General features: G+C 45.4%; 1 protein-coding gene across 3 annotated transcripts in view; it reads left to right on the plus strand.

The window, feature by feature from the left end:
- SGPP2 (sphingosine-1-phosphate phosphatase 2) overlaps positions 1 to 16,201 on the plus strand; it is a 40,373-nt gene extending 24,172 nt beyond the window's left edge. For all 3 annotated transcript variants that reach the window (XM_062638878.1, XM_062638879.1, XM_062638880.1), the window contains 3 exons: positions 3,132 to 3,311; positions 5,895 to 5,984; positions 12,479 to 16,201. In XM_062638878.1, coding sequence (XP_062494862.1) covers positions 3,132 to 3,311; positions 5,895 to 5,984; positions 12,479 to 13,024 — 816 coding nt within the window. In that variant the 3' untranslated portion in view covers positions 13,025 to 16,201. The remainder of the gene's footprint in view (positions 1 to 3,131; positions 3,312 to 5,894; positions 5,985 to 12,478) is intronic.
- The last annotated feature ends 1,328 nt before the right edge of the window (positions 16,202 to 17,529 follow it).

The raw sequence follows: 17,529 nt of genomic DNA on the forward strand, positions 1-17,529 counted from the left end.
AGTCCTCTGGACCTAAGCAATGCCAAGTTACCTGCTGGTCTGGACTTGGGGTAATTTCTGCCTGTGCTAAATTAAATCCATGGCCATCAAGGATTTTTGGCAGTGCACAAACAGATAATTCAAGTCAAGCATCTGTGTTGATCTTTAGTCTGTCATCCATGCTCAACTCTCCATCACCTTTCTCCCCTGCCAGTGCTTCAATGGTTACAGTTCACAATGTTTATTACAGGGTTTTTCTCATCTACTTGGTTGAAAAAAGCTGGTAACAGGCTAAAACTTTGAGGCAGCTTGCTTTCTTTCCCGTGCTGGTTAGAGGGTAAATCCAAAATGACAGAGAAATAAGGTCAGGAAATAATGAAATGTGGCTTAAGAGAGAATATGCCACTTAACCAAGGCAGTTACCTACATCTTCATAAGATGAAAAGATGAAAGCCACAGTAGAGTGCAATTCAGATCTATCCTACAATGAAATATAATGGTATAAGTGTGTTTCTGCAGAACACTTGTCATGTAATGAGTGTATCATTGGTGGCCTCCTGCTTCTTTTAGTTTTGTTGTTGTTGTTTCCACTGTTTGTGGCTGAGCTCTGGATGTTTGGGCCTGGTACACTCACAGGGTTATTGCCTTCAGTTGCCAGCTGTTTGATGGTACCCAGCAGGACTGGCTGATGCTCTGGGCTGGGCACAGGTGTGTAGATTACAGCTGGTGCTCTGCCTGGCCTGCTCCATGCCATGGGGCCATCCCTCTGGCCACCACTGGCAGATGTGCCGGGGGCTTTGCACTGTTTGCTTTGTTGTCCTGTGAGCCACAGGACATGGGCAGCCCTGTGCTCCTCCAGCCACCTGTGAGCAGCACCTTTGCTGGGTGGCTTTTAGCAATGGTGCACTTGCCATCCTTTGCCTTCTCGGGCAGCCTGCCAGTTCAGCTGATGGGGGATGTTCTACCACACCCACAACTGCTGCTCCTGCCAAATAACCCAGGACATTGTGTGTAAAAACATGTGCACAGCACCCAGAGGAGCTAAAGGCAAAGGTCTGGTGCTTCAGAGATCAGTGCTTAGTCTGAACGTGTTCTGGACTCCTCTTCATATTTTACGGAGCTTATCTCGCCTCCCATAACACTATGTGTCTATACAATATGTGGTTTGTGTGTTTGTTTTTTAATAGAAGGGTCAGAATTTAATCTGGAATGCCGTAAGAAAGGTGTTGTGGGGATAGCTGGTACTCTTGCTTATCCATACCTCCTCCAGCATCCAGCCTGTTTTTCAGCATTAGAGAAGTCCCAGCATAGCCTTCATTTCAAAGATGACTCATTTCCGTTTCTGTAACACTCTTACGTATTAGTGCTAATAATACTACTACAGGTGGAAGTAATTGTTACAAAGGACTGCTGATAAACTTGCTCATCCTACTTTGCCTCTCAGATGGAATCACAAATGGTAGCCTCCATGTTTTATGTTCTGTTGGAGAGAGTAATTTTGTTTTCAACCCTGGAATTTATGTAACGTCCAAAGATGTGCTTGCATCCATTTGGAAACCAGTGGCATTAACCACATAAGCCCCCAAAGGTGTTTCTTTTAAGATGCTTGTGCTTGAGCCCTTGTTGACTGTGAGCAGTCTGGGGCAGGGTATTTGCTGACTGCCCTGTGCCCCATGTATCAAGGTGAGGTAGGACCTGCTAGGTGTGTCACTGGTGCTGCTGATAATAAGGTGGTAATGTGATTCACGTGATGAGGGATAAAGGATGCAAAGGCACCAGCAGTCGCTTCTCCAGGCTCTGCTGCTGGCTGTAAGCCTAGCACTTCCTGTGGCATGTGCTTTGCTGCAGAGAGGGGGGTGCAGGAACGTGATGTTTTGGCTTTTTGCTGATCCTGATTTGTGAATCCTGACGTCTTTATTTTAATTTGAAGCCATTTTTTTTAAATGGCTGGTGGGAGAGCCAGGGATGCCATGTGGCTGGTGACAAATGTGGCAACGGATGATCATGTTGCTGTTTTGGCATATGGCTAACACCAGCATAGGAAGGATGTTATTTTAAGACCCCCTCCTTTGCTAGCAGAAGCGTGAGAAGCAGAACAGCGAGCCGTCTCACACAGCAGCAGCTGAGCTCTCATGGCAGACATTATGGCAGACATCTAACCTGATTTTTGTATTAAAAAAAGAAAGTTTACTTTGTTTTGTAGAGCCTGTTTTGCATATGTCTGGCTGCACCATCCAAAGGGAGGGAGGGACAAATACATCCTCCGGAAACAGCCTGCGTGACTTTTGTTCACGTCTTTCTCACTGAGAAATGCTGAGACTCCATTGCCTTTGGGAAGAAGGTGCTGAGGAGCAGAGGATTTCAACCTGGGTACTTCTGAATAGGCTGCATCTCTCGGGCATGCTGCCCAGTTTTGCATCTTGCCTTTGCTTCCCATTGTTACTGCTTGCAGTGACCTGAAAATGCAGCATTTCCCCCCAAAATCACTACGTTGCAGTGCTTGTTGAGTTATTAACTAGTTAGCTATTAATTGGTAGCTAATTAAGTCCTTGCTTAAACCTCTGGTGTCCCAAGCAGTGCACAAAAGCTCTTTGTTGTTGGAGAGTTAGTCAGGAGAACTGGTACTTTCATGTTGCCCGTCCAGTTTTCTCTCTGCTGCCTCCCCGAGGACGCGAAGGCTGTTATTTAATACCCACAGTGGTGGCGCATCCCGGCTGGATTCCCGCAGCATCTGGTGCGGTGGGTGGAGTGGGAGCTGCCGGGACCAGGAGAGCTGGTGCTGCCCTCGAAGACCTGCTGCGTGGAGCTGGGCAAGGCAGTGATTTGAACGTGGTGGCGGAAAAACTTCTCTTATTTGCAAGAGAGGGGTTGTAAGGGAGGGGGGGGTTGTGACCCAGCTGTCCATCTCATGCCCGTACTGCTGCATCTGGTCAGTGAACCCTCCTTTGGTCCCACTTCTGATCAGGCTACAGCGTGGTGCAGTTGTACTGCTTCCTTCACTGACTGGCATAATGGAAACCCCTTTAATAATTCAGAGGATGAATTCTGCACTTGGGGTGGTGGATTTTGCAGGAAAAAGTGCATAAATAGAGGTGGGCTGAGTGGGCATTGCCCATGCTGACTGACAGCCATGTGGCCTTTCCTCTCCCCAGATAGTGATGTACATAGGCCAAGTCTCCAAGGACATCCTGAAGTGGCCTCGGCCCCTCTCACCACCTGTTGTCAAGCTGGAAATGAGGACGGACGCGGAGTATGGGATGCCTTCCACCCATGCCATGGCAGCCACCGCCATCTCCTTCTCCTTTCTTATTGCAACCATGAACCAGTACAAGGTAAGGGGTACAAAAGAAAAAAAGAGAGGAAAAAAGAGTTAGAAAAGCATGTGTCTGCTTCCAGCAAGCTACAGAAAGCCAGCCAAACCAAAGCTGTTGCTGCTTCCAGAGGAGCTATGTATTTATTCTCACAGACATGTTTTTCGCTGTGGTTATCCATAGCTGGCTGATAATAGACACAAGAAGAGATTCAGCGGAAATCTCCTTTCTTTAGCATGAATCCCGTCACCGCTGTGGGTGGGCTGCGCTGCACTGCCCTGCCCTGCCCTGCCCTGCTGAGGTTTGGGAGTTCACTGCATTTTGTACACAAGATGACCATGAAGGGAGCCATGGTTCTGCTGTGAAAGATGCCCAGTGTCAACATTTTGTGCTCACCGTGTGCCCACCAAGCCAATGCTGTACGTTGGGAAATGCTGGCTCCTAGGGAAATCAAAGTAGCTTTAGGTAGCCTGGATCTTATATGGTGCAGAAAAAGTATCCTTGAAAATTCTCTGGCTCTAACTTGTTTTAGACTAATAGCATATGACATCATTGAAAGCTTGTTTGTCAAAGAATTAACAGCAGTTTCACTGCGCTGGCAGTACACTGCTTGAGGAGAGATCTCAATTATTTTCCCCAGACCTTCAGCCTTTAATCCTTCTAAAAGATTTATTTCCCTTTTCTCCCCAATGATTATTTTTGTTTTATTTTGTGAATCCAAACATGTATTTCCTGTACTCTAGCAATAATAACTTCCAGGCTGCATCATATTTAAGCATGTTTCTCAGTCCTCTGAGGGGTATTTCAAAGATAGACCAGTGGAACTAAGAGGGCTCACAATATGGCCAGGGGTCTTGCTGTCACAGTGTCCCTGGGTTTCATTCCTTCAGTGCCAGCGTGTACGCAGGGACAAAAGTTGGCCACCATTTTAGTGCAAGGTGCTGTGTCCTGGGACTGTAGCTCGTAGGAATGGAGATTTCTGAATTGCACCAATATCTCTGAATCAATTTAACTTGGAGACTCCTCTGGTCCCAGCCATGAAGCAGTGGGCTTTGCTTCTGCCCACAGTGCAAGCATGAGTGAGCAGGTCAGTGGTGCCTAAAGCTGCACTTCCAGCCCTCTGTTCCCTGGTAATTGTATGGTAACTGGTCAGAGTAGCTTGACAGTGGGATGAGGATAGGCAGGAGGAGCCATAAGATGGGATATTTGTCAGCCCTGGAAAGCCAGATGCATCCCATGTGTAGAGCTGCCTGAAAGACCTGGTCAGCAGCCCTTCCTCCTCCTCCTCTATTGATAAGTTCTAGTGGGACACGCAGCTCTTCACAGGCTGTCTTGTACTTCTTGGAACCTGCCGTGAAACAACAAAGCTGCTGTAAAATAATTAAATGATTTGATTGCCTCTGTTAAGAAAGAAAAATCTAGGAGTCCATTATGCGGCTAGCCTCTGAAGCTGCCCAGGTCATCAATTGCCATGTGGAGCAGCTCCCATGTGGCCTGCTGAGGGGGAAATAAAGTGGGTGTAAACCCTCCAAAGGCTTAGAGAATTGAGCAAAAAATAGTGTTTTATGAACCAGGAGTGACATCTTCAGCCAGGTCTGAGCTCTCTGTCCCAAAGGCTGGAGTACCCCAGGGAGGAAAGGGTCAAAGTGAGTTGTTATGCTTAGAATTTCCACAGACACATTTTTTCACTGACCTGTGGCCACCCGTGTCAGTCATCAGCCTCTCAGCTGGCTGTACAGGCCCGATGTCAAATCGCGTGAATTGATTTCATTTATTTGTATTTTGGGTTGGTTTATTTTTTTTTTTTTTCATAAAACTCTCCTTTATAGACTGAAAGGAGCCCACCAGGGATACTCAGTTGCAGAATTTGAATGAGTGGATTAAGGGCTAATATGTTAAGCTTATTCTTTACCAAATGTGTTTTGGTTTGAGGTTTTTTTTTCCTTTTTTTTTTTTTTTTTCCCCATTTGAATGTTGATTTATTTCAACACTTCTTCCCATGGTCATAGGTAATTCAGAGAGGGAGTTAAGCAAAGCTAGCTGTATAAGATGAAATAACCTTAAGTATCACAAGGAAGAGCAGTTCTGACTGCACTAATAGCTGAATTAGTTTCAGCCCAGTCATTGATTTTTTTTCCCCTCCAAGCCCGCTGCTTGAGGGCTATTGATCACACACCTTCTTGTCAGTCCCTGAAGCTATAATGTTCCCTTTGGGTGATTCAAGGTTGCAGTTCAACCTCAGGCATTGCTTGTACAACATGCTGCACCTTTTTTGCTTAAGGCTTTTAGCACTAACATGGATTTTGCAGGTAGCTATTGTGGGGAAAAAACCTCTGCAAATTTCCCAGGCTTTCCCACACTAACACCTTCACAAAAGCAGGTACCACAGAAAGTGAAATGGCCTTCCAGCAGGATTGCATGTTGGCCAATAGGAGGTCTCCTCTAGGGTCATGTTAATCTCATTGGGGAAGTAGATCCCAGGAGATGCTTCCCAATTGAAATCCTTATGTTAGTCTGGCTGTTTGGATGTTTTATTTCAGGTATATACTGATGTTAAAGTGAATAACGGTGTAATCGGGTGTATTTATTTTTCCTTTTTTACAGTATCCATTCGAACTAGGTCTGGTAGCAGCGTTTGTGTTCTCGACGCTGGTGTGTCTCAGCAGGCTCTACACAGGGATGCACACAGTCCTGGTAAGGATGCCCTGCGCTGCCCTGTGCCGGTCGTGCCTCCAGCTCTGCTTACCTTTAGTGATTCCCATCTCCCACTCTTCAATTGATGTTCATCCTGCCTAGTCCATGTCACTGACGAATACAGGAGTCATGCCACTAAAGTTCAGGCTGCCTGTTCAAAAGCAGCTGTGAGGAAACCCTCAGGCTATTGCTATTTGTGTCTCCAGGGGTACTATTTATCCCATGAGGGAAGCAGCGGTGTGTGTGGGTTGAGGAGCCGGGTGAGTTTGATGTGGCATCTGAATTGTACTTTTCTATTTTGAAATTGTAATTGTATGGAATGCACTTGGGCAACTGGTGCTGCTCTTGAGCTAAGCCTTTTGTGCAGTAGTATCACTTCTTGTCAGCAAGAAGTATTCCAGGATGGTTTAGCCTGGGAGTGTCAGGGAAGGAATAGCATGTTGGTGAGTCACGCTGGTGACCAGTGGGGAGCAGAGGAGAGGCTAACACATGACAAGTAAGTTGCCCTCGGGGGACTGCGGGACAGCATGTCTCCTGTTAACATATAAGGCTATGGCACATAATATTATGTCAAGCTTCTCATTTTTAGTGGGAAGGAAATTCATTCTTAAAGGACTGAGATGCACAAATACTTCATCCAAAGAAAAAAAATCATAAAATATCTATGACTTTATATGACAGCCTTGATGGGCACAGTTGTTTAGAGATGTCAGTCCTACTTTAAGAACAGATTTCAGTGCAATTTTGATTATGCAGTAGCTGCTTTGTTTCTCATAAGAGGAAACATTATTGATCTGTTATATGCAGTGGTCAGAGGGGTTGTCCAGCTTTCTAAGTATAGATAAAAAATCCCAGCTACTTCCCTGCAGGAATTTGATACGCATTGTTGGTTGTTTGCATATGCATAAATAATTGCATTTCTTTACCAAGTATGTTTGTAATAAGGAGACTCAATGACTGTAAGAATGGGAGCCCTTGTGAGATTAAGGTTATCTATAAAATAGAGCTTGACCTTCTCTTCCAGGCCCAGTGGATCAAAACTATATATAAAATCAAAGCTGGAGACACCCTTTCTTAGCTAGTGACCTTAAGTCAATCAGTTAAAAATTCTTGGCATACTTCCCTTGCTGGTCCATCATAATGAGGCTTCTCTAAATTTAGATGGATTTTAGGGTAAAGAAGAAAAAGTTCTTTGTGCCTTTGACATGATAAAAAAGGGCTTTAAAAGAAAAAGCAGCTCCTTACTTGAAGTGTGAGCGCTGCTGCCTTTCAAAAGGGTGAATGTACTTTGCTTTGCATGCCATGGTGGGGACAGAGCTGGGGAAATGCCTGGTGATGACAGCTGCCCAAATACAATCCCCCTCTCTGTGGCCACATTCCACCTGCAATGACAGGTTCCTTTGGGAAAGAAGTGCAGTTCAGAGATGTTTTCCACACTTGGAGGGATGGCTCCCACCCTGTGCTGCCCAACGTGCAATGGAGCCAATGCGCAGGAGCTGCTCAGCCAAGCCAGCAGCTGAAACAACCTCTGTCTAATGGACTCTTAACTGAGTTAATAATAGAAAATGAATGCTGACAGGATATAATTATGTATTAAGTGATCATAATATTTTAGGAGAACAAATGAACGGGTAACATATTCACTGACTTAGTGTAACTGAATTTTTCCTGTTTGAGGAACCAGAGGAGTGGCAAGGAGGTTGCATCATGCTTTGCTGTAGCTGAAGGTCCACTGTGCAGGCTCATCTTCTGCAGTCTTGGCTCTACAAATCGGTCTGTGTTTCAGCATTGCTGGTGTTGTTTCTGGATCAAGAGCAGCCTCAAAAAAACCAGTCATGTCAGTAAAAGAGATGTTACCACTAAAGACCTTCTGGAGAGGCATTAAGCTGGTATGCGGGCTATCTGCACCATTATAACCATATTGAAAGGAATACTATGTGTAGGGAAAAGGGAATAAACACCCGTTTTGTGGGCTGTTACCAGGAGAGCATCACCCAGCTAGAGGGTGGGGTAGAAGCGATGCAGATAATTACAACAACCCACCTGCACCATCTCAATGTGGGAATATCCCACGTGCGTGGAGAAGCAGAGGAAAGGCAGGGTCCTTCTTTTTAGGTCTTAAATGAGGGAGTTGGAGAAGCTGACAGAAGAGGAATCTGGAATTACCTGGGAAGGGAAAAGTAAGAATTTGGATGCATTTTGAAACAACAAATCTGTAACTTTTTAGAGGTTATTTTTAAGGAACAAAAAGCAATTTGAGACAATTGGACTGTTTTGATGGTGTTTTTTTTTTCTCCCAGAGAATCATATTTTAGAAAATACCCATTTATTGTCCATCTTAAAACTTTGGCCCAATTTATGGTTTGTGCCTCAGGGAGGTGAACAAGTTTTTCTGTCTCACCACTGCTGGAGCATGTTTGAGTCATCTTGTATTTGAAATGATAGGTGATGATGCTCATGTTAGTGCACAGTGTTTCAAGCTCATAGAATAGTTTGGGTTGGAAAGGACCTTTTAAAGATCATCTAGTTCCACCCCCCCTGCCAGGGCTGATTTGAGCAAGATCACTGCAAATCCTATCAGGCAGAACTTTGAGGGCAGCCCCCAAAGGAGGGGGAGGAAGGGAGGCTTTTAGCCACCATTTAACCCTTCAGGGTCAGAAGTAGATGTTTCTTAATGCACCAAGGATTTGGGTTTAGTGTTTGCTGTAGCGGCAGAGCTAGGTCTCCTCCTGGCTGCCATGCATGCTGCCCTGTCTCCAGCCAGCAGCAGGGGCTTGGGGAGGCAGCCGCTCACTCCAGAGCCACAGCTGATGTTGTGACAACCTGAGTGGTACTGCAGCTTCCCCTCTCGCAGCCCTGAGTTAAAAGCAATAATGTCCTGTACTGGCCAGTGTGGGCAGGTTATGGGGAGAAGTGAAAAGGTCACTTTTTATGACCAAAAAGAAACCTGGAAGTTGTTTCTCTAAACAAAGTAAATTGTTTCTTTTTCCCCCGAGGTGCACTGACTCAGTGTTGGTGCACGTATTGGTGATCACACCCCTGGGAGAGGGTTCGCTGCAGCCCCCACGCTTAGCTCCTTTGTTGTATCTGTTTTATTCTTTTTTTTTTAACACTACCATTAATCCTGAAATTAACTTAAATATTTTAAAGCTGACAAACAAACAATGAACTGGCATCACTTTACACTCTGTGACAGTACAGTCCTTGTGAGATGAAACAGTAACCTCTAGGAGCGGAAAACGTGAGATTTTTGTTTGGGAGAGTGAGTAGCATCTCGCACTAAATGAAAGCATGAAGAGGGTTCAGGCCATGAGTGACCATATACATGACAATAGAAAAAGTGTTACTTTTTCTTTGACTGGCAAAATCGTGGAAGATGCTTGGGTACCACCATGTTCGGTGTGGTGGTTGGATATTTTGGGAGCATTTTGCAAGTGTTTGCAATTCCAACCTTAGTTGCAATGGGAAGAGCATAGAAGGGTCTTGCCTTCAGAAAGCTTTTGCAGTCCTAAACCAAACTGTGCTGGGGCCTTGTGAAACAAAAACCCCGCCCGGTGCAGGAAGGGCAGCAGTGGTGCTGGTACCCATGGATCACGCTGCTACCATGCTCCCTCAGTGATGGGCAGTTTTGCTTCCCAGGCATCACATGCAACTGGATGTTTACCTCATTTTTATTATTTATATATTTTTTAATGTACCTGTAGCACAGGAAAATATCTTGAATGACTTGCAGTGTGAGAAACCCAATAGTGGCCTGTTCTTTAGGCAGCAAACCAAAACGACAGGTCTAGTTAAAATCGATAGGAGTGAGGGCGGCCCTTATGTCAAACCCAGGCAGATGCTTGTCACTGCAGAGGAGGCAGGAGGTGCTTTATGGGAGCAGGGCAGAGATGCATGGCAGAGGGGGAGCTTTCTGGGAGGGATGGAGCCTGTGGACGACTTGTCTGTGCTTTTGAAGCTGGACCATCCCAGCAGGGAAACTGGAGGGTTTAAGCTTTGCTGGTAGTGCAGCACCTTGAGCAAAATTTGTGCCTGCCCTCATTTAAAAATGCCTTTATAATTGTGGGTTTGGAAAGAGGCTAATGTGTTTACACAGGCAGACAGGCAAGAAAGGGCTTCCTGGGAGTGCTGACAGCAGCTGGGAAAAGCTAAGGTCCTGCTCCTGGGTGTACAGTAGGGAGAGTCCAGAAAAGCATTTTTTCTCACAGAAATCAGATCCATCCCTCCTCTTCCCACCTTCTCCATAGTTTAATGGGTAAGGGGGGGTTAATCATTAATTCTGCACTGCTAATTCTGCACTGTTGACCTCGCATGCTTCTTCTGGGTGTTCAGAAAATCAAACTTCTGCCCATGTGTATCAGAACTAAAGAGAGTCACTACTGGTGTCTCTGTCTGGGTATATCTCGCACTCTCCAGAAGCTTCTAGTAAGGAATCTCCAAAATGAGAACCCCGTATATTAGTGGATGAGAGAGCAGGGAACAGAATAAACCACCAGTCTCGCAACTTTTTTGATCGGTAAAAAATTTTGAGCATGCACCCTTAATATATGTCTATTTATTTATGAATTACATACCTGTACTGATACATACAAAATATAAATTAAAAAGGATGAAATAAGCACTACTTTTGAAATATTTTTCATTTTTTGTTACTCAGTAGTGGTGCAAAAGGTATTTTCTTCCCACAGCATGACGAGTTTCCTTATGCACGCAGTTTCGAGACTGCTGGTTAGGAGCAGAACTGGTTATCTGAGTCCTTCTTGAAAACTAGAGGAGCTGTGTTACCGTATGGTGACACACTGTATGGACTGGGCTGACCAGGAGGGTAATGAAATTCAGGCAACTTTAATCAGGTCTGTAAATAGAGGCTGTCTGTGTCCTGGCTGGGAACTGTTGGAGTCAGCTGCCTAAATCTCAGCAAAGCCTTTGTTAGGGGAATATTAATGTTTGGTTAAATGTCTTCAATTGGAACTGAAAAGCACGTGAACAGCTTTTCAGTTTCACTCCTTGATTGCACATAGAGGGGGCATTGAGATGTCAGGACTTTCTCTTCTAATATGAGGTGGACAAATAGTGGGGTGGGAAATGGAAGTACAGGGTGGTGATGGGATTTCTGAGCATCAGTGCTGGGACCAACCCCTGGCTGTTTTGTGTTGATGCAGTTACTTGGTGTTGGGCCAAATACATGCCTTCTGGTGTATTAAAAGATGGTATTAAAAGATGGATTATCATGAAATATTGACACCTAACGGTATTTTATATATCAGGCATCTGTGAACAACTTTGTGAATTTACGTGGCTATCCCCATATCATAGATGAGGGAATACATGTAAGTGGAAATCTCTATTAAGAATATGCAAAATGGCTCTGGAAGTTGCTTAAAACCCAATGTACTGTGACTCTATTGCCTGGAAGTTATAAAGAGCTAAATTTCAGCCATACTGGTGTATTGCATTTAACAAAAAGTCATTAAATATTTCTGTTGTGGAAAAGTCCCCTCATTCCTGCCTAACTGTAAGTGAAGTTCTTATAAATAATTCATTTTAGCCTGTGACCAAGCATGGTAGGAGTCAGCTGTTATGACTCAGTGAAAAAGATAGAATCTTGAGAAGAGTATGTTTCTGTCCATGACTTTGCAGTGCATTTCATGGTCAGAGTACAAACTGCTGCCTCCTGAGTGATGCAAGGAGAGCAGCAGAGGGAAATTTATAATATTGCTTTTTGTCTGGCTGCTCTCATACAGAGGGATTTTGTTAGGGGTTACCTGCTTGTCTCCTTTCCCAGCCATGCAGTTGAAAACAGTGAAGTTCTCAAAACACCTTATTTGCCTCTGTTAATAAATCAGGTTTTAACTATGCACTTGCCTCAGGCACTTTACTGTAAACTAGGTTTCAGAGGCTTGGGCAACCAATTTCTTCCTGATGAATTCCTACCCGGTGGTGCTTACCTCTCGCCATGGCTGGCAGAAATCATGGCACATTGCACAGCTCTGCACTTTTCTCCCCTGCAGCCTGTGTTCCCAGACTGAATGCTTGTCTCTGACAAAAGACAGCATCTTCCTATTTATGCAAAGCAAGCGATAATCTTACCGTTATGATGAAATTACCTGTAGAATTATGGGAGGGGTTTGTATGAAGGCAGCTTACCTGAGATGGAGCTGTGCATGTGCCTTTTCCATTGAGGCAGAGTTGGAGAGTGCCCTTAAAGCATGAAGGCAGATGAGGGGGATAATCTCACTTATTTAGAGGAAAAGTATGGGTCAACAGATACATTCATGTGGGCAGGGCTAAGGCTGGGTTTATGGATTGTTGCATTTTGCTTAGTATAGGCTTCAGGTTGTCACTGTGTGTGGACAGTGCCATTGCTGTGAATTCAGTGCATTCCTCCACTGCTACCCACCCATGAATGAGGATAGTGGTCTTTTATGATGACCCGAGAATATCTGTTTTACCTCCCAGGTCTCACAAAGCTTTTAAATGTGATCTCTTTGCAGGACGTGATTGGTGGAGCACTGATTTCGGCTGTGCTGCTTGTGCTTTTGTATCCTGCGTGGGACATGATAGATCACTTGCTATTAACTAGTCCCTTCTGTCCACTGCTTTGCGTAGTTGTGCCTTTTGTCTTATGTTACAACTACCCCAAACTAGACTATTACAGCCCTACCAGGGGAGACACCACTACTATTTTAGGAGCCGGAGCTGGAGCAACAGTGGGATTTTGGTTAAACAACCAGTATGCTGCACCAGCCTACACCACCAGGAATTTTCAGCTTGGATTTCCTCTGATCACCGGTAAAATAGTGATGGTCATGCTAGCCAGGTTCTTCGTAGGGATCTTTGTTGTTCTATTGACACGACAGCTCATGAAGAGCGTGGTTCTTGGCATGCTGGGTTATCGATACAAGTTTCCCATTGGCGACCTGGAAGCACGGAGGCGACTGGAAGTCGAAGTCCCCTATAAATTTATAACGTACTCCTCAGTTGGCTTCAGTGCGACTGTGATTGTGCCACTGCTGCACAAGCAGTTAGGATTGATGTGAGTGCAGCACCTTCCTTACCAAGTAATGTATGGCACCACCATTTCAGAGATGCGATGAGTCTGTTGAGGCTGGTAACTTGACCAAAAAGTGTTTTATTCCTTTCTGCACTGGTGTGGTGGTTGACCCTGGCCCACCAGAGCTGCAATATCACCCCCCTCCTCAGCTCAACAGGGGAGAGAAAACATAATGAAAGGCTTGTGGGCCAAAATAAGGACAGGGAGAGATCACTCAGCAGTTACCATCATGGGCAAAACAGACTCAACTTGAGAAAAAAAATTAATTTATTACCAATCAAATCAGAGTAGGATAAGGAAAAATAAAACCAAGTCTTAAAAACGCCTTTCTCCAACCCCTCCCTTCTTCCTGGCTTGGCTTTACTCCCAGATTATCTACCTCCTCCCTCCTAGCAGTGCAGGAGGACAGGGAATGGGGTTGTGTTCAGTTCATCACATGTTGTTTTTGCTGCTCCCTCCTCCTCAGGGGAGGACTCCTCACACTCTTACCCTGCTCTAGCCTGCGGTCCCACCCATGGGAAACAGTTCTCTACCCTTTTCTCCAATGAAAGTCCTCCCACAAACTGCAGCTCTTCACCAACTGCTCCATTGTAGGTCCCTTCCATGGGGTGCAGTCCTTCAGGAATAAACTGCTCCAGCGTGGGTCCCTGATTGGTCTCAAGTCCTGCAGCCAACCTGCTCCAGCATGGGCTCCTCTCTGCATGGGGTCACAGACTCCTTTGAATACCCACATGCTCTGATGTGGGGTCCTCTGTGGGCTGTAGGGGAAGCTCTGCTCCAGTGCACGGGGCACCTCCTTTCTCTTCTTCCTCACTGATCTTGGTGTCTGCAGAGCTGTTTCTCACACATTGTCTCACATCTCTCTTCTATATCTGCAATTGTTGCACAGGGTTTTTTTTCCCCTTCTTAAATACGTTATCCCAGAGGTGCTATCGGCATTGCTGATGGGCTTGGGCTTGGCCAGCAGCAGGTCCATATTGGAGCTGGATGGCATTGGCTTTATGGGACACAGGGGAAGCTTCTCACAGAAGTCACCCTTGTGGTCCCCACTGCTACCAAAACCTTGCCATGCGAACCCAAGGTCATGGGAACCACTGTACATAATTAACTTCAGGTTAGAAATAGCTGACCCCACTGTGTCCCATAGTTAGAGAACAGTGGCCTAGATGATGAAAGATGACAAGAATCTTTGGTTATAAAGCCAAAATCCCTGCTGAAATGCATCAGTGGCTGGTTTCCTGTAGGGTTGGGGGTACTGGCAGTATGGCTGTGCTTATGGGACACTGGCCCTGTGGGTCTGTGGGGTGTGGGGTTGCTCCTGCTGAAACAGGAGAGCAAGCCAAGGAAGAGCTCAAATTTGAGGCGGGGGGAGTGAGCAGCTGGTGGGGTGGGGGAAGAGGCAACCAGCCAAGAGCAAAGCACTGTCCTTGGGGCATGCGAAGCTCTGTCAGTGCCACGCTATCCCTTGGGGCCTAGGGATGAAGGAAGAATGGCTGAAGATGAGAAGGTGATGTGGAGATGGAGGCTTTTCAAGTGCTGACACTTTCTTGATGTTGGGCTTTGGAGCTTCCTGCTGGCCAGGATGGCAGGTTTTGTCAGCAAGCATCATTGGCACAGATTGGAGACATCCACATTTGGGTATGGCTGAGCATTTCACTAGAGAAATCTGGTGATTATTGTACTTGTCACAGTGTTGTCTGACACCACTGCCAGGCCTGGCTAGTTCCATGTGTATGGTTTTACTCACTACAATCCCGAATTGTGAAAAGGCCCCAGAAAGTAAAACAGAAGAAAGAAAACTCCAACACAAAACATTGTGATTTGTAACAGATTTATCTTGGATATTAATAAGAAAACCTCCACTAAAAGGTCCTTTCACTACATAGAACCAAGCAGAGTTGTTACGACAATGTTGAGGCTTGTGTTCAAACTGTTTAATTTAACTCCTCTGTCTAGGGGACGGGACAGAGTCCTTCCTATCATGCAGAGGGGTAGAAGCAATGTCCTTAAACTGTGTTGTGGAAGGAGCTGAGTGGTGACTGGTGACTACAACATGTGGTGATGATATGATGCCATCATTTTCTGGTGCTGCACAGCATTGTGGTTGGTCTTCCATGCATCTTGCAATACTGTGTATACTTGTAGAGTAGCAGTTGACTGTTTGTAGAATGGTTGCCACTATAACTCAGGCTGCTTATTTAATATATATATATATATATCAGCTCTTGGACCAATGAGCTGCTGAGAAATACAGCAGTGAATGTGGTCTGCTTGGCTACTAAGATGTAACATGCTCTGATCGTGGAGCTTCAAGCATGGCCCCAGTGCCTTTCCAGTAGAATGTACAGTGAAAACCAGCTTTTTAACCACATACACAAGCCAAGTGTCTTCCTGGCTGCAAGAAAAATTAACCTGAAGAATGTAAAGGAGGTGCTTTGCCATCAGTTGACCCTATAAAAGAATCAAGTTCCAAAACATAGCTGCGAGTTTCGTTGAGAAGCAGGAGGCATGCACATGAAAGAACTCTGTGAGTTTAAAACCAGGTCAGTGGTCTCCAGAAGAAACACAGGCGGCACCTTCAACCATTTTAGGTTTGCCCACGCTGCGAATAACCTGTTTTAAGTCAGGCTGTGTGGACTTTACATGTGCATGCAAACAGCTTCAATGAGTCTTTCAGCAGGGCATGTGCCTTTGCTGAGTGCTGGACTTGAGGTCCCATCCTCAGTCTCCCTCCCTCCCTCCCTCCCACACACCACAGAAGCACTGCTCACAGGCTTTAAGACACCTTCTGTCAGGAGTGCTTTACAGTGTGCAGCTGCATGGCAGAACAGAAGCACTGGGTAGGTGCCACATTGCAGTGGATGGGTCCAGAACTGGGAAAAACCTTGACAGCAAACTGAGTGTTTAACTGTGGGGTGGAATCAGTCCCAGGAAAGGCACGGATTGATGGGGACATTCATCCAGTTTTATGTGTAAAATTTCTGTTCTTAATCATATCTATTTTCTGCGATGATGATTTTATAAATTATATATAAATGCTTGGATTTATAAAATATGTGCATAGGTATTTTTATCTTTTATAGTATTCACCTGCATGTGATTCATGCAATACATGCAAACGGTATTTGGTTCAGATTTTAAAATACACTTATTTTGCAAAATCTGATGTTTCTCTTTTCATTTTGTACCTTCTATTGCTACTTGTAAATGATTCATGTAAAGGGAACGTCACAGTTTAAAAAGCTTCCCAAATGCAGTCACCCTCCCCTCTTCCAAAGCTGGCCCCTTGTCCCCTGCTCAGCCTAGCTGTGAACTTTGGCTCTTCAGGCTCAGGAGGAACATCCTGCTTTTTCTTAAATATAAAAAAACCCCTACTCATCTACTTACTACTGTTTGTTATATCCTTTGCAAATGGAAATGTGAGTTGCCATGTTGTTAGTGATGTGGGATGGGTGCTTGGGCACTGGGAATCTCCTTCACCTGCACTATCTCTAATAGACTAAAGAGTTAATTGGAAGCCAAATCTGATTTGAAATTGATTTATGCCATTATGGCATGATATCCCATAAACTGCAGAATATTTCATGTTCACTGGGGAGTCAAAAAGGTTAGGTTATCAAGTATGTGTATTTGAAACCAGGTGGGGCCATATATTCCCCTCAGCACATGTCCTGCCTGGAAGAGGCAGGCCCATGGGCCTCCAAGTGCCTACAGTTGACTGGGGTGAACCCTGATTGCTGCAGCATCACTGGGCTGCCAGGAGCAGGTGGGGCTTTCAGCTGGGTTTTGTACTGAGGCTGTGCTTGTGGGATGCTCACAGGACTGTAGCCCTTCCTGCAAGGTCTGGCCTTAAGAGGCAAGTCCTCTTACAAGGTAAGACATGTCACCCTTTCTGTATTTTATCAACCTGAAGCTCCAGGTCCTCGCTGCAAAATCGTGTGTCTTCACTGTCCCTACCTCTTCATACCTGCAATTTGGGTGCCTCTGCATCTCCAGTGATGGTAGAAAATGAGGGTTTGTGGCTGGTTTTCTTGTCATGGTCTGTACTTGGTAACACAAAGGCATCAGCTGAATCCTCTTGTGTAGGCATGCTTGGTTTCTAGAGTAAAATGCTGCCTTTGATGGGAATGGGAGATAACCTCTAGATATGGAGCATCAGCCTTGGAGCCTGGGCTGTTGATTTCTCATCAGTATTGTCCTGTATGTTCTGATCCAGCACTGCAGTTCTCTATCCCATGGCCTTCCTCAGCTGGAGTGTGGTGCCATGACATTATTTTTCTTGATTTCGTTTGCTGTGCTGTCGAGAGGGATGTAGCAGGCATCTCACCTTTAGCTTAGTGCGCTTTGTCCTGCCTTGAGGCTGCCTCCTTCATACATGCTTGCTCTGCAAACCACTTTCTGGGTACATGGTGCCCATCCAGGCTTTCTCCTGTCAGAGGTATCTCTGTGTGCTGGTCCCTCAGCGCAGAACGAGCTGCTCTGGCAGCAGCC

This window comes from Pezoporus occidentalis, unplaced genomic scaffold (genome assembly GCF_034315485.1).
Source record: "Pezoporus occidentalis ecotype Australia unplaced genomic scaffold, CSIRO_AGI_Poc_V1 ctg59, whole genome shotgun sequence".
NCBI lineage: Eukaryota > Metazoa > Chordata > Aves > Psittaciformes > Psittacidae > Pezoporus > Pezoporus occidentalis.